General features: G+C 37.0%; 1 protein-coding gene across 1 annotated transcript in view; it reads right to left on the minus strand.

Moving 5' to 3' along the window:
• The window catches only part of LOC144968716 (uncharacterized), a 63,829-nt gene that overhangs the window by 23,407 nt on the left and 19,135 nt on the right, over positions 1-21,287 (minus strand). Inside the window, exon 3 of the mRNA XM_078907329.1 lies at positions 1,416-1,570. Coding sequence (XP_078763455.1) covers positions 1,416-1,570 — 155 coding nt within the window. The remainder of the gene's footprint in view (positions 1-1,415; positions 1,571-21,287) is intronic.

Genomic DNA, 21,287 nt, shown 5'->3' on the forward strand with positions numbered 1-21,287 from the left:
AGCTTTTAGTCCAACCATTAAAACTAAGTAGAAAAAAAAAACAAACAAACAAAAAAAGAAAGTAACAATGAATATATCTAGAAACAAATTAAGAGACTTGCTCTCATCAAAATATTACCTTCAAGTGGTTGACTTATCAATATTAAATATGCTTAATGCTTTCGAATGCATAAAAGACGTTATGAATAATTTCCACGTATCTTTTCACGCACTACAGACAATCGTGAAAAACATCGCTCTCCAATAAAATACGGTTGAAAAAGAATTTAATATGAAAGAGCACAATCTGCTGGCTATATACCCCCCCCCCCCCCCAAAAAAAAAAAAAAAAAAAAAACACAAAAAAAAAAACACAAAAAAAAAACCCCCAAAAAACCCCAACAAAACAAACAAACAAACAAACAAACAAACAAAAAAAAGCCAACAAAAAACAAAAATTGAAAACAAAAAAAAACTAAGGTTGGTACCTCAAACTATTACATATTATATGGGATCCGTTCAAGAGCTCGTATTAGTATTAGTGACTTAGGGGGTTCTCATGGAAATCGTTATTAGAATTATTGAAGAGTTCCAAAGTACTTGGGCCTGGTGGTAGCCGGAGACAGGCCAAGTATAGACTCCAGCCCTGTCACCAGATCGTAATGGACATATTAATATTTCATAACCCACTAAAGAAACAGTCAAAAGAAAACCGTTGCATTGAATTATTTTGTCGTTATCGGATTTTCTGGGTTATTGCTTTTATCATTTTATATTATATTCCATCTCACATCCATCCCCTTTACGCCTTCTCAATTCGTGCGGCTTCTTCTATTGTACGAGCATTTGGAACTGATCTGATCCAAGAACAGCCGTTTCATGTTAATCCTTATATGAAATCCTTTGTCTTTGGCATAAAGTCGTTTTAATAGCTAATTGAGTATTCTCATTGTACAAAGATACCATTCTGGTGTACTCGGATAAAACACTTTTTTTTCTTCTCAATTTGGCCACAAAACATTCACTTCATTGTTTATCGATAAAATGACCCCTAGCTCGTCTAAATGTCTATAAAGTCTCTATCTCATGATGGAATATTTAGAACATCAAATCGACTCAAATTGAAATCATCATTTTAGTAAATTGCTATTCTGTTCATTCCATTGCTTTATTTCCAAAAGAGAATCAAAGAAAAAGTTTGGTCGGTCAGTAATAGGCAATACTTGGCACAGTGGATACTTCGTTTTTTGGAATTTGTCACTCGCACTTTGATTCAAAACAAAAAGGAAAAAAAAAACAAAAAAAACAACAAAAAAACAAAAAAAAAACCAAAAAAAAAAACAAAAACAACAACAACAAAAAACAACAACAAAAAAACACACCAGCAAACAAGCTGAGATAGGATGAGAGGGAACAAACAAAATTGTAGAACTTACCGGAAGTTGGAAAACCATTTGACAAGCTGTGCAGTGTTGTTCTTGTTGAACATTACGTCGGGGAAGTACATCTTCAAGACGGATGAGCTTGGGTATCGTGTGTAGAAGAACATCAGTTTGGCCTTCCGTAGGTGCATTGGGGTGAGAGTACTGGTGTAAGGTTGGTTAAGGGTCATATCAATATAAATAGGATGATAAGGGAAACTAAATACCAAGAAAATGTATTACAAAAAAAAAAAGAAAAGTAAAAAAGACTTACTTTTGATGGGGAAAAAAATGAGAAAAACATTTTGGTTTTAGTGCCAGATTCAATAAATCTGGTTAAAAAGGAAAGTTGGTTACTTAAAAACTGTATTTAGGACTTTGGTGCATTCGCGATCATTTTGAGGGCAAATAATTGATTCGTAATGCTATTTATTGTGACCTTTCCATTCCCCCCCCCCTTAAAAACTACGAATTTTTGACATTTCAAGTAGGCTTGCGGACAACATGGCTGACACCTGTTGACATTGAGCTTCGGCTCAGTGGATAGTCTTATGTTTCTATTTATTCACTGTGTGGAATCTTTAATTTTTACCTGATGTGGACTAATCTTAATATTGGAACTTTTAACTTAAGATCTATTAAAAGTAACATTCGAAAGGAACAACTGTGTCAAGATTTAGAAAGTTATAAAATCGATGTGTTGTGTTTACAAGAGACGAAGATCCAAGATGGCGTCGACCAAACAATAAATGGTCACAGACTGCTGTGCTTTGCTTCCAGTTCACCTCACTATGGATGTGGATTTCTCATAAATAAAAACTGCAGGGATTTGACTAGTGACGAATGGAATGTTTCGGACAGAATATGTGTTCTTGAGCTTAAGTGTAAGATCAATTCAAGGAACCAGAATAACGATAATAAAGACGATCACGGTAAGAAGACGTTCACTATCTCAATCGTAAATGTTTACGCACCAACAAGTCATCGCGCAAAACAATACCAGAGGAAACTGATAAATTTTACAAAGACCTAGACGATACACTGAACAAAATAGGAAACAAATCAATATTAATAATTGCTGGAGATTTTAATGCCAAAGTAGGAAAACGTCTCGACAGTGACACACTATGTTTAGGATCATACTCAAAAGGAAAACGTAACGATAACGGAGAAAAATTAGTCCAGTTCTGTGAACAGAGAAAACTTTTCATAACAAACAGTGCTTTCAACCACCCATCAAGACACCAGACAACATGGGTAGGACAAAGGAAAGACCAAACCCAAGACAAAATGATAACAATACACAACCAAATAGACTATATCATATGTCGACACCGCCATAAACACTACTCAACCAACTCGCGATCATACGGTGGTACACTGCTAACATCCGATCACAAACTTGTAAAAACGAATTTCAACATAAATGTGTACAGACAACGAAGACAGAAAGGTAAAACCGCAGTCAAAATAAACACGGCAAAAATAGTAAATGAGCGAGAATGTCGCATTCATTACCAATATGAACTTAACTCAAGTCTATTTAAAATAAAGCAAAACAGCAATCCAAACAATGAATGGAAAGAGACGCAAGCGGCAATGAAATATGCGGGGGAAGAAAGTGCAGGCTCTATTAATACAACTAAGAACAAACCAAATCGAACGCCTAACATCGCTATTAACGATCTATCGCGGCAACAAAAAGAACTTAGGATCAGGATACAAAACACGAAAGACTCGGAAGAAATAATAAACCTGAAAACGGAACGAAACAAAATACTGCATTCAATTCGATCACTTACAATAAAACACAGAAACGAGGAATTAGACAAAAAAGTGGAAGACATAGAAAAGTCCAAAAATAACGCATCGTCTATGTTCAAAGCGACGAAATCTCTGAACCGAAAACCATTCGAGAACCCAAAACTACAGGATAAATTTGGCAAACAGACAACAAATCCCAACGATATCCTTGACATTGTAACTGACCACTTCCAGCAGAAATTTCACAAACAAGTCTCACAAATATCGCCCTTCTCAGGAAACCCTAGAGACCTAAACAACCGCATCACAACAACTGAAGTTAGAAATAGCATAAAGTGCCTAAACAATAACAGATCCCCAGGCGAAGATGAAATTCCCGCTGAATTGCTGAAATGCGGTACACTCTCCCTGGATCTGAGCATTGCAAACATAATGAACAAAACATTCTCAACACACAAAGACTGGGACATTAACAGCGGTGTCCTAATTACAATACAAAAACCAGGAAAAACGAAAGGACCCGTAAACAACCTGCGCCCAATAACATTACTGAATACCATAAGAAAAACACTGTCAACTATTGTCCTCAACAGAATTAGACCGAAAATAGAAAAATACCTATCACATAGCCAAAGCGGGTTTCGCCAAGACCGAAGCACATCGGACGTTGTATGGACACATAAATGGTTGGCAGCAAAGGCACTCAAAGAAAACATATCCATAACAATAACCGGAATCGAGAGAGGAGAGTGAGAGAGGGAGAAGGGGGAGAGAAGGAAGGAAAACCAAAAACATAAAATCAATAGACCCCGAGGGTAAGGGTGCTTTTAGTCCCCAAACCTTTTTAAATTTAAATAGAAAAAAAAAAAAAAAACCCAAAAAAAAGGGAAAAGTAAAAAATGAATATATTGAACAAATTAAAGAGGATTTTTCCCCTCATTTAAAATTTATTTTCCCTTTTCATTTTGGTCCCTTGGACTTTATCAATAATTAATATGCTTTTTTGCTTTTTGAAATGCAAATTTTTAAATTTTAAAAAAGGGTTTTTTGAATTAAAAAATTTTCCCCTAAACTTTTCAAGCAATAAAAGGGAAAACGTTGGGAAAAAGGGGGGGGGGAAAAAAAAATCCCCCTTTTCCAAAAAAAAATACGGGTTTTTAAAAAAAAAATTTTAAAATGAAAGAAACACAATCCGCTGGGGTTATTCCCCCCCCCCCCCAAAAAAAAAAAAAAAAAAAAAAAAACAAAAAAAAAAACAAAAAAAAACCCCCAAAAAACCCCAAAAAAAACAAACCCAAACCCAAAAAAAAAAAACAAACCCAAAAAAAAAAGCCAACAAAAAACAAAAAATTTAAAACCCAAAAAAAAATAAAGGGTTTGGGACCTCAAATTTTAAATTTTTAATTGGGGGTCCTTTTTAAGAGCTCGTATTAGTATTTGGACTTAGGGGGGCGTTTTTTGGAAATTTGTTTTTTTGAATTATTTAAAAGTTCCAAAATACTTGGGCCCCCGGGGGTTTTTAGCCCGGGGACGGGCCCAAATATAGACCAGCCCTGTCAACCCGATTTGTAATGGACATATTTAAAATTTCATAAAAACCCCCTAAAAAACAGTCAAAAAAAAAACCCTTGCATTGAAAATTTTTTTGTTTGTTATCGGATTTTTGGGGTTTAATGCTTTTATAATTTTTTTATTAAATTCCAAAATTTACATCCATCCCCTTTACGCCTTTTCAATTCGTGCGGCTTCTTCTATTGTACGGCATTTGGAACTGATCTGATCCAAGAACAGCCGTTTCATGTTAATCCTTTATATGAAATCCTTTGTCTTTGGCATAAAGTCGTTTTAATAGCTAATTGAGTATTCTCATTGTACAAAGATAACCATTCTGGTTGTACTCGGATAAATAACACTTTTTTTTCTTCTCAATTTGGCCACAAAAAATCACTTCATTGTTTATCGATAAAATGACCCTAGCTCGTCTAAATGTCTATAAAGTCTCTATCTCATGATGGAATATTTAGAACATCTAATCGACTCAAATTGAAATCATCATTTTAGTAAATTGCTTATTCTGTTCATTCCATTGCTTTATTTCCAAAAGAGAATCAAAGAAAAAGTTTGGTCGGTCAGTAATAGCATACTTGGCACAGTGGATACTTCGTTTTTTGGAATTTGTCACTCGCACTTTGATTCAAAACAAAAAGGAAAAAAAAAAACAAAAACAAAAAAAAACAAAAAACAAAAAAAAAACAAAAAAAAAAACAAAAACAACAAACAACAAAAAAACAACAACAAAAAAAACACCAGCAAACAAGCTGAGATAGGAATGAGAGGGAACAAACAAAATTGTAGAACTTACCGGAAGTTGGAAAAACCATTGACAAGCTGTGCAGTGTTGTTCTTGTTGAACATTACGTCGGGGAAGTACATCTTCAAGACGGATGAGCTTGGGTATCGTGTGTAGAAGAACATCAGTTTGGCCTTCCGTAGGTGCATTGGGGTGAGAGTACTGGTGTAAGGTTGGTTAAGGGTCATATCAATATAAATAGGATGATAAGGGAAACTAAATACCAAGAAAATGTATTACAAAAAAAAAAAGAAAAGTAAAAAAGACTTACTTTTGATGGGGAAAAAAATGAGAAAAACATTTTGGTTTTAGTGCCAGATTCAATAAATCTGGTTAAAAAGGAAAGTTGGTTACTTAAAAACTGTATTTAGGACTTTGGTGCATTCGCGATCATTTTGAGGGCAAATAATTGATTCGTAATGCTATTTATTGTGACCTTTCCATTCCCCCCCCCCTTAAAAACTACGAATTTTTGACATTTCAAGTAGGCTTGCGGACAACATGGCTGACACCTGTTGACATTGAGCTTCGGCTCAGTGGATAGTCTTATGTTTCTATTTATTCACTGTGTGGAATCTTTAATTTTTACCTGATGTGGACTAATCTTAATATTGGAACTTTTAACTTAAGATCTATTAAAAGTAACATTCGAAAGGAACAACTGTGTCAAGATTTAGAAAGTTATAAAATCGATGTGTTGTGGTTTACAAGAGACGAAGATCCAAGATGGCGTCGACCAAACAATAAATGGTCACAGACTGCTGTGCTTTGCTTCCAGTTCACCTCACTATGGATGTGGATTTCTCATAAATAAAAACTGCAGGGATTTGACTAGTGACGAATGGAATGTTTCGGACAGAATATGTGTTCTTGAGCTTAAGTGTAAGATCAATTCAAGGAACCAGAATAACGATAATAAAGACGATCACGGTAAGAAGACGTTCACTATCTCAATCGTAAATGTTTACGCACCAACAAGTCATCGCGCAAAACAATACCCAGAGGAAACTGATAAATTTTACAAAGACCTAGACGATACACTGAACAAAATAGGAAACAAATCAATATTAATAATTGCTGGAGATTTTAATGCCAAAGTAGGAAAACGTCTCGACAGTGACACACTATGTTTAGGATCATACTCAAAAGGAAAACGTAACGATAACGGAGAAAAAATTAGTCCAGTTCTGTGAACAGAGAAAACTTTTCATAACAAACAGTGCTTTCAACCACCCATCAAGACACCAGACAACATGGGTAGGACAAAGGAAAGACCAAACCCAAGACAAAATGATAACAATACACAACCAAATAGACTATATCATATGTCGACACCGCCATAAACATACTCAACCAACTCGCGATCATACGGTGGTACACTGCTAACATCCGATCACAAACTTGTAAAAACGAATTTCAACATAAATGTGTACAGACAACGAAGACAGAAAGGTAAAACCGCAGTCAAATAAACACGGCAAAAATAGTAAATGAGCGAGAATGTCGCATTCATTACCAATATGAACTTAACTCAAGTCTATTTAAAATAAAGCAAAACAGCAATCCAAACAATGAATGGAAAGAGACGCAAGCGGCAATGAAATATGCGGGGGAAGAAAGTGCAGGCTCTATTAATACAACTAAGAACAAACCAAATCGAACGCCTAACATCGCTATTAACGATCTATCGCGGCAACAAAAAGAACTTAGGATCAGGATACAAAACACGAAAGACTCGGAAGAAATAATAAACCTGAAAACGGAACGAAACAAAATACTGCATTCAATTCGATCACTTACAATAAAACACAGAAACGAGGAATTAGACAAAAAAGTGGAAGACATAGAAAAGTCCAAAAATAACGCATCGTCTATGTTCAAAGCGACGAAATCTCTGAACCGAAAACCATTCGAGAACCCAAAACTACAGGATAAATTTGGCAAACAGACAACAAATCCCAACGATATCCTTGACATTGTAACTGACCACTTCCAGCAGAAATTTCACAAACAAGTCTCACAAATATCGCCCTTCTCAGGAAACCCTAGAGACCTAAACAACCGCATCACAACAACTGAAGTTAGAAATAGCATAAAGTGCCTAAACAATAACAGATCCCCAGGCGAAGATGAAATTCCCGCTGAATTGCTGAAATGCGGTACACTCTCCCTGGATCTGAGCATTGCAAACATAATGAACAAAACATTCTCAACACACAAAGACTGGGACATTAACAGCGGTGTCCTAATTACAATACAAAAACCAGGAAAAACGAAAGGACCCGTAAACAACCTGCGCCCAATAACATTACTGAATACCATAAGAAAAACACTGTCAACTATTGTCCTCAACAGAATTAGACCGAAAATAGAAAAATACCTATCACATAGCCAAAGCGGGTTTCGCCAAGACCGAAGCACATCGGACGTTGTATGGACACATAAATGGTTGGCAGCAAAGGCACTCAAAGAAAACATATCCATAACAATAACCGGAATCGATATGTCCGCAGCCTTTGATACGATCGACAGAGGAAAACTTTTGGAGATATTAACAGAAATAGTAGACGAAGACGAGCTCCGAATAATCCGATTTCTCCTCAGCAACACAAAGATACAACCAAGGATATACGGGGCCACAAAACAGACGCAGTTCGAAAGTAACATCGGGACCCCCCAAGGAGATAGTCTGAGCCCGATTCTGTTCACAATATACTTAGAACACGCTCTGAAAGAAGTTCGAAAAGTCATTCCAAAACCAACGACTCATATTGAGAATGCAATCCCTAGAGAAATCGCCTATGCAGATGATGTCGATTTTATTGGATCAACACCAGCAAATATAGACATCATACAAAATACCCTCATGAAATATAACCTCCAAGTCAATGCCAATAAAACCGAATTTACAACAATATCGAGGAACAAAGAGGAATGGAAAAGAACAAAGAAAGTCGGCTCACTAATTGGAGACACCGAGGATGTACAAAGAAGAAAACAGCTATCAAACGCCGCACTCAGTAAACTCACCAATGTATGGATTAGAGGTGACAAAATAAAGAGAAAAACCAAACTGAAACTGTACCATGCTCTTGTAAAACCGGTACTTCTGTATAACTGCGGCACTTGGGCGTTGACAAAATCCGAAGAAGAACATCTGGATGCCTTCCATCGCACACAGCTAAGAAGGGTACTGGACATCAAATACCCCAAAAAGATCTCAAATGAATCACTCTATAAGATCACAAAAGAAAGACCAATCTCCCTTGACATTTTACAACAACGATGGCAACTTTTCGGTCACATACTACGCAGGGACAAAAACATACCAGCAAACCAAGCCATGTCGGGATACTTCCAAAAACACGGGAACCTTTTCAGAGGAAGACCGATCACAACACTCCCTGTGATCCTAAACAAAAACCTCACAACACTTGGACAAAGCATTAGTCTCATAACGGCAGGGGACCTTGAAAATCTGAGAACCCTAGCAGAGGACCGGCAATATTGGAGACACCTCACACAGGAAATACTGGAAACAGCCAAGGCGACCCGATCTTTCGGTCGAGACGCGAAAGGCATCTAAGTCAAGTAAGTCAAGTCAAGTAGGCAGCTCTTCATTATACAAGTTGTAAAAGTAATAAAATGAGCTGGTTTTATGTTCGATACCAAAAAGCGACTCTCCCCAAACCTACTACTTATGTACTAATCTCTCTACCCACAATCAAATATCAGATTCCAAACTCTTATTCATAAAAAAGGCCACGTCACCATTATCCCTGACCAAGGAGTGGACACATCTCAAATGGAGACAGGGGTAAATCTGACCGCAATGTGGCTAATTTCATCCAGCCCACGATGACAAGATAAAGGTGTTGGTGGTCAGTTGACTATAAGATGAAATATCACACCAGGCATTTACATACAGCATACATGTATAATTCGATGACTGAGCCCAAAGGTCAAATAATACAGAACAAATTTAACCCTAAAACTGTGAGACTTAATTTCTTTCATACCATAATCTCTCTCACTATTTATCTGACCAACACTACACAACTATTTGTTTTAACCAAGAGAGCTGTGATAGCGATATGATTCGGGCTTCATTTGAAATCAGTATTGCTCTCCTGGAAAAAAAAACCCCGGTAAAATATGATGCTGGAGTAAAATTGAACACCACCTGTGAAGGATTAATAATATTATCCTTCTCGCCTACAAGAATTACTTAGAGACGAGACGTGGTTTGATGACTCGGCAAACCAGTGTCTCTGATTGGGTGGATTGTCAAGGCACACCTGTAACCAATCTGAAATGTCAACACGATGAGCCAGGCTTGGAATACACACAAGCCGAATCTAGACTCGGGTTCGTCTTCAACATTAGACGGATAAGTGAAATAGCACGGAGTGATTTGGGAATTACATTTATAAATGTATAATATTATAAAGAAGTGAAAGCGGTTCGTTTCGCATGTCTAAATAAGAAAAATGCGGAATTTGATTTATTAAAGTTTTTTTGGGAGCCAAACTGGTCTGGTTTCATATTATTATATGAAGTAAAAACCACAAATTCAGAACTAAAAATACAATTTGTGGGCGTAAAAGTCACTGATTCAGGAATGTTCTATTGGATCTTACTGGCCCAGGTCGTATTTCAATGAAACGTTACTATATATAAACCAAGCACAATACCTCGTCATAAAATCAGGAGAATCACGAGGAGGAGTGACTGATCGAGAATATGTTGTATCAGATAGTGCTTCGAAATGAATAGATAGATAGAGAGATACATAAATAAATAAATAAATAGATAGATAGATAAATAAATAAATAAAAACTGAAATAAAAAGGAACGCATCAAGCAAATAAAACCACAATTGAGCATACCAGGCTCGAATCCGCAATCACTCAATTTTTTTTTTTTTTGTTCTCATAAATTATCTTAAATTATGAGTTAAATTGAAATGGAGGATGATAATATATCGCTATGTTGCGACAGCGGTCATTCTGTAAAAACCTCTTACTTTGTAGCAAATCTGTAAACAAGGACATCTTGAGTCATTTACTTAACAATTCATGAACACACACTGTTAGAGGATTACCGACACGTCAAGAGGCGGCGATTGAGAGGGCGTATTTGATATCTTATTGGTATTACACGGGTTTGATCTCCTACTTCCTGTACAATACCAAACAAATGAGGCTCGTTGACAGCGCTAATCCTATTGGGTCAATGACGGAACCACTTCCTTTCCCGGTTTGTCTAAGGCTTAGCGATTGGCTGGATCCGTCTTGTGATCTATGGCGTCTTAGACGCGCGGCGAGGCGAAGTGCGCATGACAGGAAGAAGCTAATAATGGGGCGGTGAGCATCGGAAGACAAGCACTTAGGGTGCTCGACACCACTCAATTCCGGAAGATGGGAATCCCCAATGGGCTCTTGGAGCTAATCTCAAAGGGGATGGCGGTAATTTTGTGGAATAATTTGACAGTTTGAATCGTTTAGCGGCATTTTGAAGCTGTCAAGAGTGTAAAGGATCGTCGCTTGGAGAAAATCTCGCAAATCTTCCAATTGTTGGAATTGATTCAAAGCCACAGAGGAAGGTTTTAAGAGGATGAGTTTGGGATAGTGGCAGATATTAACACAAAACATGGAAAATAATCGGAAAATGCGAAAAAAAACAACAACAAACGATTCAAAGAATATAACCCTAACTTCTTATCTGGTGGTTTTGATTGTTGGGACTAGTTTCATACCGCTTATTCTTGTCCCTTTTAAAAACAAACACCAATGTCTACGCCCTTTATTATTGTAAACTGAAACAGAATTTCAGAGAGAGAGAGAGAGAGAGAGAGAGAGAGAGAGAGAGAGAGAGAGAGAGAGAGAGAGAGAGAGAGAGAGAGAGAGAGAGGGAGAGTAAGATATATATATATATATATATATATATATAGAGAGAGAGAGAGAGAGAGAGAGGGGGGGGGACGAGTGAAAGAGTGTGTGTGTGTGTGTGTGTGGAAACTATGACAAGATCGGAAAAAGCATGCAAACTGTGCTTTATATATTCGCAGACCCGATGGACGTCAACCAACGGTTCGCTTGCATTGTTCGCTTATTTCCAATAAACTTTTTTACAACTGCCCACCCCTCAGAACAGAGCAACTTGATTTACCCATCGGCTTAGAGTAAAATAAGCTTGAAATGAGAGGGAAGACTTATCCAAAGTAAACAACTGTGAGGTCACTTTATTAATAAGATAACGTTACGATTACGGGATCCAGCACGCACTTACATTGGAAAAACTAAATATTATGTACAATGTATATCAAGTACTCTCACTCATTCACTCACTCACTCACTCACTCACTCACTCACTCACTCACTCACTCAATCACTCACTCACACACAAACATAAAATAGAACACACTCTCATAGGATGTAGGCTACAAAGAAGTTTGTATTGACCAAACACACTCAACATCTATACAAACAAACGCCGCATACAAATAGACACGCTACACTGACGTACACATACAGAGAAATAAGACCAAGAAATGAATAAAAATCAATAACATCACTTGACAGGTAGTTGTGTTTGTCAAGTTATTGCTGATATCTAGCACGGTATACTTTACTCTTCGGTCTTCGCTGTTACTGTATCTCATCATCTCCCATCGTGACATCTGGGATGCCTTTCAAAAGGAAACACCCTTGCTGCGCTACATCGTACTTTCAAACGGACAGCCTATCACTGTGTTAATCAAAATGAAAGTGAGACAAGGTCCCCAAGCACGATTTCTACTCGGAACGCGTACAGAGTACATTATCTTAAAGGCTGTGTTTTTTTTATTTTCATATTTGATAGGAATATAATGTATCATTCGTAATGTTTGTCCCGAGTGTCTTTCTTCAACACCTGTTGCCATCTCAAACATTGCCATCACCACTACCTCTAACACCATCATCACCATCACCAGCACGACTACTGCTACCAGCTCCTCATCAAATAGCAAAACAACCATAATCACTTTAAAACTACGACATTACGAAAACTAGCTCATCCTCATCTGTTGGGGGGTGCCACCACCACCATGACCAATGCGACCATTACCACATCATCTGCTAATGACTCTGCCACCCACCACCTCTAAGAATTGCAATCCATCGCTAAGCTGCTGCTATCAATCTATCGAAAGAGTGAAAATGGAAAGGCTTCGTATGGGAACAAAACAGACAATGGACGTTTCGGGTACAAACCCTTCGTCAGCACAACAATACACAAATAAACGTGGAAAACAAATAAAATATAATGAAAAATAACTTGTATCGTCTGTACTCAATGGTGGTTGCAGTATGAATGAAATGTTAGCGTGGCGTGGGTAGAGGATAGGGTGCCCCAGGGGGGTGATCTAATTGATAAGCAAAGGTCAGCGTCAGGGAACAGAACTTTCCAGACTATAATGGAAGATAAAAGACATATTGGTAGTAGTGGTAGTAGTAGTAGTAGTAGTAGTAGTAGTAGTAGTAGTAGTAGTAGTAGTAGTAGTAGTAGCAGTTGTAGTAGTAGTAGTAGTAGTAGTAGTAGTAGTAGTAGTAGTAGTAGTTGTAGTAGTAGTAGTAGTAGTAGTAGTAGTAGTAGTAGTAGTAGTAGTAGTAGTAGTAGTAGTACTAGTAGTACTAGTAGTAGTAGAACGCTGTAGTTAAACAGTAGGGGGCGGTGGAGGGGGCGAGGTGAAAGGGTCACGGCGGAGGTGGGAGGGGGGGGGGGGGTGGTTGTTGGATGAGCGAAGGTCGAATCTTCGCGAAGGAACGATGCGATAGTAAAGTGGAATACACCGATAAATAGATAGATGGATAGACAGATAGATAGGTAGATAGACAGAAAAGAGGGGAGAGAAGAGAGTGAGAGAAAAAAAAAATTTTAAAAAAAAATAAAAAAATAAAAATAAAAATAAAATAAAAAATAATAAATAAATAAATAAATATATAAAAATAATAAATTAATAAATGAAAAATAAAAAGGGGGAGGGGGGGGGGGGGGGTTTGGTTTGTGGCGGACCTGTAGAGAGGGGAAATTAGAGAGAATGTGGAATATTAATCTTCAGTCCAGCCAATTGTCCAAACAATGGTAATCCAGTCTTTGCGGTCACATTTTAATGAACATGTCTCTATCGCCGGAAATTATATATATATATATATATATATATATATATATATATATATATATATATATATATATATATATATATTGATATCTTCGAAACTTTAAAGTTTGAAAACAATTTATGTCAGGGTATTATTGGGTTATAATATCATGTACGCAGTGGTAAATATTGATAATCAAAAACAATCAAAATAAAATTGCTTGGCGCAGTGCCTGATCAGATAAGAGGCAATCAATGTCACCCGTCCAGTCACTAAACATATTAACTGTACTGGCTGTACCTTGCATGACATTCACATATTTTTACGATACAGTTAGGCCCCACATCGGGATGGTTATGGCAATGAGGCTATTATGTTTAGTTTTTGTCAAACATCCAGGAGTGGTAATGCATCTGACAGAACCGCATTAAAAAAAACACACATAAAAAAGCTTCAGTATTTATACAGCACAATACGCCCAGTAAATATGCTTAACCAGTTAACTACCGCACTCTGAAAAAAAAACCACGTATTTAAAAATTTGGCCAGAAAATCGTCCTTCAATTATCGATCGATTTAAATGACCCTCATCTTGTAAAAAAACTCTCAAACCTGAGACTTCGGAAGTCCCAGGTTTGAGAGTTTTTGCCAAGATGAGGGTCATTTAAATTGATCGATATTTGAAATACGAGTTTTCCGGCCAAATTTTTTGAACATGTCTTTTTCCAGAGTCCGGCAGCTGATTAAAACGTTTTTTGACTAAAAATAAAAAATGTGTTTTTACATTGTACGACAACAGTATAGAAATTGTAAGTGAGTATAGAGAGGTTGGGAGATCAGATTGTATTTAATTTGCATTTGCTTTTCTTCTCATCTTTGGGCAACAGGTGTTGTCACAACGGGGCAGAGATGCTGGCGATGTACAACAAAGGATGCTCTATGCGGCTCAAGCGGTTTGAGGTGGGGAAACGCCATCATAATGCATATTGAACAAAGATTAATTAATAATTGTCCCTGTCTTTGAGAAATATTGTTATTCGAAAAAAATAAATAATATGAACGCTCTATGAAACAATAATTATATTATTGAAAAGGCGAAGTGTTAGAGCGCATGTCACGAGGAGAATATTATTGAAATGTAAAAATTGATTATTGCTTTTTTAAAATGTTGTCAACAGGTTAACATTTAAAAAAATAAAATTATAACGCACCTGTTGACACGTGAAGGGTTTTGCAGGGAGGCAGATACCTTCATTGTGACATCCATCAAATTATATTGGTTATATATAAGTTTGATTATTGTACTTCAGAAATATCAAATGGCGATCTGTCGACTGCTTGCGTGTCGTAAATATGAAATCAAGAGCACACGTCACACATTCGACTATCAAAACTTGGCATGCCGATTAAATCAATTTATTCATACTTTAGTTAGATACTAAGAAATTCGCCTTAAGTTAAATAAATATTCATATCTCTTGGCTCTGGCGGCTTGAAAGGCGAACACCTTAAATTTGATAAATACCACTCTCTCTCTCTCTCTCTCTCTCTCTCTCTCTCTCTCTCTCTCTCTCTCTCTCTCTCTCTCTTCCGGCCAGGCTGAGTTTCGCACTAACCCCGTGACGTATTATTCCTGTTTTCATCGGGCACTTCTCCAAACCCTATTTTTCTCATCATGACTGATAAATTTAAAGCACAATATTATCATGGCCTTTATGAACTTTTTTTTTTTATGCTTTTGGAATTTGATTTATTGCTAGTTCATCCCAAAATTAATATAATTATATATTTAAAATCTTCATTCGTTTCAAGCTTTGTGCACAGGCCATTCGCTTACTTGGTTGGCGAGGTCAGGTTACGATAGGGTGAGCACACTGACTTTAGGTTCGAATTAATGAATGACTAATGAGGATCGATGTCTTTAACTTGACTTGTGATGACGAAGTAGCAAATATCTGTGTTTTCGAAATTTTTAGGTAATTGATTTGGAGTATCAAATTTCAATGCTGTTTCGTTTATAATTGAGCTGTGTAGTATAGGATTGGGGAGATAGATAGATAGATAGATAGATAGATAGATAGATAGATAGATAGATAGATAGAGATAGAGAGAGAGAGAGAGAGAGAGAGAGAGAGAGAGAGAGAGAGAGAGAGAGAGATATTGAGGATTGTATATTCTAATATGTCACCAGGTGGTGAGTGGGAAGATAGAAGCAGAAGTTGTGAAGATATTATGGGATGTGAGAAATATAAGTGGAGGAATGGAAGGGAGGGCGAGGGGAGGGGGGTAGAGACGAGGAGAGAGATATAAAAAGGGAAAGAGTTGGTAGATGCTTGTGCGCTTGTGGCTATATATATATATATATATATATATATATATATATATATATATATATATATATATATATATATATATATATATATATTATTATATATATATATATATATATATATATATATATATATATATATAGAGAGAGAGAGAGAGAGAGAGAGAGAGAGAGAGAGAGAGAGAGAGAGAGATGGAATGAGAGAGAAGATTAGATATTATCATGTTTCTGATCATTAAAACTTGAAGTTAGTTTCAGCATCTGGTTTATCGGGACTTGAAACCGATTTGAGGTGGTGTGTCACACCTGGGCACTGTGCTCATCCTTGTCAATGACTCACCCTCGTGGTCCTCAAGACGTAAAGACTGAGGGCAGTTGATTCAATTATCCGAATACAATATCGTCAAAAAGCTTTAAACGCTTATTATTCACTTTGGACATATTATGACATATGGACAGATTACTCCTCTCCCAATCATTCATACCCTCTCATTTTCTCTACCTTCTTTTCTCTCTCTCTCTCTCTCACTCTCTCTCACTCTCTCTCTCTCTCTCTCTCTCTCACACTCTCTCTCTCCTGTTCAGTTTTAAGGAACATTTAGCTAATCGGGGTACCTTGTTGAAAACCAGGAAGTTCGGATTATAGAGGAGTGATTTCACAATAATAGAGTTTTAAATAATGAAGTGGAAAGGTACATACTTAGTTGCCAAACCCGCATCAAGAGTAAACCCAACTATCTAGTTATATCTAAGTATACCTAGACTATGCAATTATCGTGAATTACATCACAAAATGGAATTGGATAACCTAAGGTTTGTGAGAGTTTTAAAATGTGTCCGTATAGAAAATGTTTTAGCTAGCTTACGAATGCAATATGTGGTATCTTTCAATTCTTTCAAACTTTAATTACTTTGCCTGCATTATCTTTATCCTGCATTCTAATTCGTGACATTACTATGTTAGTTAGAAGAATGTGATAAATTAATTAATAGAGAAGATATGCGAAGAGATAATAACAGGGCTTTGGCGCCCGCCGCAGGTGATTGAGTCAATGTTGAACACTAGGCTGGACTACAGATTAGTGAAAGACCTCTGAAAAAAGAATTTTTAAAAAATACAGAAAACTTTTGCTCCACATGCCAATCGAGTCAGACGGCCATTATTTTAGTCAAAATGTCGCAAACCTGAAAGTTTTTTGAAATCTCAGGTTTGAGAGTTTTTGATAAGTTGGTAGTCATCTTAATCAATCGCTAATTGAAACGAAAGTTGTCTGGTCTAAATGAAAAAAAAAAAACAACGTTTTAAAAAAAAAAAGTATTTATGGCAGATCTGCTGTACCCTGAAAAAAAATTGTATTTAATATTTTGGCCAGAAAACTCCTCCTTTAAATAAAGATCGATTCTAATGACCATCATCTTGGCAAAAACTCTCAAACCTCAGGTTTGAGAATTTTATTTTTATCCAAGGTGAGGGCCATTTTAATTGATCGATATTTGAAGGAGAATGTTTCTGGCCAAAATTTTAAACACGTATTTCTTTCAGAGTGAGTCAGAGACGAGATGTCGTGAACACCATCATCATAGGGGAGTGTCTTAGGTTAAAGCAAGCTGTTGCTGAAACCAAATTTGAAGATTGGTTACAACAAACAGACAGGCGTCAAAGAATTATTAGAATGTTATCTGATTAACACAGTTATTGTTGTGGAAATGAGGGGACAATGTAGCCTACAGCTAATGTATGTATGACGAGATGTGGGATGATGTTCTATTGTTATATTTAAGGTGATTTGAAGTATGTAATAATATTATAGGGGTTTTGGAGGGAAGAAATAAGGACAATTAAAATATTAGAATGAGTAAGAGGAGAGAGAAAGAAATAAAGAAAGAGAGCGAGGGAGAATGAGAGTGAGTAAGAGAGAGAGAGAGAGAGAGAGAGAGAGAGAGAGAGAGAGAGAGAGAGTATTGATATTACTTTCTTTATATTCCCCCTGATACTCAAATTCAACAAAATAAAACAACTAAAGATAAAGGAAAACAAGAGAAAGAAAGCAAAGGTTGACAGAAGTTAGCTCCTGTCAGCGTCACGTTTATTATCATGGTTATAACAAGGATATATTCTGATGTTGGCATGAATATCTTTTCAATGTAAGCAGCTGGAATTACTTATAACTGAATTTGAGTCTTAATGTCCGAATGTAAATGGACTTGAGCCAGCGACATCTATAGACTTGAGCGTAAACTGAGAAGGAAGCGAGTAGATGGATGGACCAATATATCGTGGGTATTAAATGGAAATAAGACACCACCGTTATGTCACTCGGGTTCTTTGTTAGATTGAAGTGGTTCGGGACTTCGACGCGTGAGGCAGATTGAAACTCGTCTGTCAACGGATTAAAGACGATTTGCTGGCATTTATGGCAAGTCTACTATGAATGCTGAATGAATGGCGGTAAAATTGGTTTCATAAGAGGAATTATAGGTTTTGTGAGCGGGAGGACGGAGAGATCATGGCGTCTTTAGGAGAGGGATTGTCAAAACCCTAATTCATCTCTTCGAAGATGTCCACAAAAAGAGGTTGAGGCTGTAACTCAAGAAGCGAAACGACTGACATGTCACGCAAACTTGCAATAAGAAGGATTTGAAGACAGTATTGGAGATGTAACGGCGGTATAGTGTGACACACAAAATACACACACTCACATACACACACACACTCTCACACACACACATACACACTCACCCAAACACAAACAAAGATTGAATTGTAAGAGAGAGAGAGAGAGAGAGAGAGAGAGAGAGAGAGAGTGTGTGTGTGTGTGTGAGAGAGAGAGAGTGTGTGTGTGTGTGTGTGAGAGAGAGAGAGAGAGAGAGAGAGAGAGAGAGAGAGAGAGAGAACGAACCGGACATGAAAGAAAAATTTGGGGGCATCGAATATCGAATTCAGCGAATGGAAAAAGGGGTAGTAAATAATTTATTCGGACATATCAGCACACATTTTATACGTTCAAGCACTTTTCTGGAACCTTTTGACAAGAAAAATAAAAATGCTAATAATCAACTTAAATAGTTACACCTGCCACCCCGCCAAACCCTCGAACACCAACTTATTTGTGGAAAAGATTAGTATCACGACGTGTAGTGTAGTGGAGATTGATACCTTGTACGACCAACCAAGACCGTGTTAATCATGGCATCAGTACAAACGGCACCATATTACTCTCGTGTACAAGTACAAGTGGAGATGACAAAAGAAAGACTTCATTTTGGGCGAATTCATAATAATAACCAGAGCTCGCCCCGAGACTCTTAAAGATGACAAGGCGCTCATAACGATGATGGAACACATATCCCAATTCTAACAGACACTCACGGAACCGCAGAGATTCATTTTTTTAAAACCTCGTAAACGGGAACAGCTTACGTTGCGGAGTGTCTATAATTTATCACACGGTTGGCATTAACCTTTTAAAAAAGATTGGTCAACCAACTTCAATTTCAAGGTTCACTTTAAAGCAGGTCTGCCTACTTGAAAAGTTGTTTTTTATTAATCATAATTCTTAGGGTAGTTATTCTTAGTCAACTTTAAAAATCAACAAGTTTTCCTCACAAGGAATAAAGAACACTTCTAAATCTTAAAAAGTATGTAGTCTGGCACAAACTTTCATTTTCAATATGTTGTGATGACTTGAAGATGCTCATCAAGTTCTGGAATGGAAGCCAAAATGTCGTAACTCTACGATTTATTCGTAATAGGAAACAGACCTGCATTTAAGTATGTAGTTGTAACGTCTTATTATTCAAATCACAAACAGAAGGAAACTTCATCCCGTCCCTTTATCGTCATGTCAATTTATATCAATTCTCTAGGAGCCCTTAAACTATCAATGACAAGAATGTCTTCATTTCTCCCTTAATATAAATGCCAGTGAATCAACGTTTATAAAAATTTATCATCATATGACCGTAATTGTGTATATTATGTGTGATTGTGTGTGCATGTGCATGTAACTTACGTGAGTGTGGAGTGTGTACGTTAGTGCCCACTATACTATCTTTGTATTTTATATTTGCATCAATGTGAACCAAAATGAATATCATTTCTTTGGACAATAACGTTCTACTAGTTATGTTCAATTATTAATCGTTTTAATGAAGTTTAGAAGTCGATGGCTTCTCAGAGTTACATTTTCATAGAACTATAGTTCGTAATTCCTTTGTTTCCCATCTAAGCGGACCGTCGTTAAAACACTTCGGACACGAACATTCTTAGAGTTAAAATTATTGCACGCCCTGGTGACAGAATCGCTCCACAGACGCTCTATCATCGGAGGAAGTGTCGCAGACAGCCTGGTATCATCTTCTGGAATCGCCTGCTGTCATTTATAAAAGTCTGTCGTTTTTGTCTGTAGATCTCACGTGTTAATGTCTCGTCAATAATGCAGAGGAGTATGGCGTCCACTATAGCGATGAAGATTGAATTTGAGAAGTGTGGTTCATCATAATACATATATAAATTCCAAGGTATGATCATAATGTGGTTCGAGTCATGTTTTGTGTCTTTTTATGAATGGTTCTTTCTTGTCTTATATTTTTCTGCCTTTTCCATGTGGCTTGCTTGTTTTAGAAACTATAAAATTTACTCATTTTTTAACCTAAGTAAATATATTACATCTTGTTGAGTAAGACATCGATACGCATATAATCACAGTCCGAGGACTGACAATACAGGTAAAAACATCATGGGTATTTTCAGTTTCGAGGCTATCAACAACACTTTAGATATTTCAGTTTGTACAGCGTTTTTAAAGACTATTTAATTTAGATCTTACATTTACGATACACTTTTCAAAACCATCACAGTACAATAATTTCAAGAAGTTCGAATCTGTATGGCTTTCGATATTATTTGAATATTTCCTTTTCAATCACGCAGGGACATGATAACGTTAAGAAGTTAATCGGTTTATAAAGAACGGACCAGGGTATCTAAAGAGGCCGGGAAATTAATGGTGTTGAATAAGATGGATGAACAGAGCTCTCAGTGGGGTCAATAGGTCATAAAGAAATCTCGCCAAGAAAGGATTACAGCGTACAAAACTCTCGTTATAGAAGAGTTCCAGCCGGCCACTCCATCATTTTCTTCCTGTAGATTGCTCTCCCTTTTGCTGCCCCGCCCACTCGTTCTGACACATTCTTTCCTCTAAATAATCGAGTTCCGTGGCGATAATGGATCCGATCCAAGATTGCCTGCACGGCGTGCTGGCTGGATCTGACAATCTGATGTACGTGTTTCACCCCGG

Source organism: Berghia stephanieae, chromosome 1 (genome assembly GCF_034508935.2).
Source record: "Berghia stephanieae isolate SIO BIC M18660-M18661 chromosome 1, UCSD_Bste_1.3, whole genome shotgun sequence".
Taxonomy (NCBI): Eukaryota; Metazoa; Mollusca; class Gastropoda; order Nudibranchia; family Aeolidiidae; genus Berghia; species Berghia stephanieae.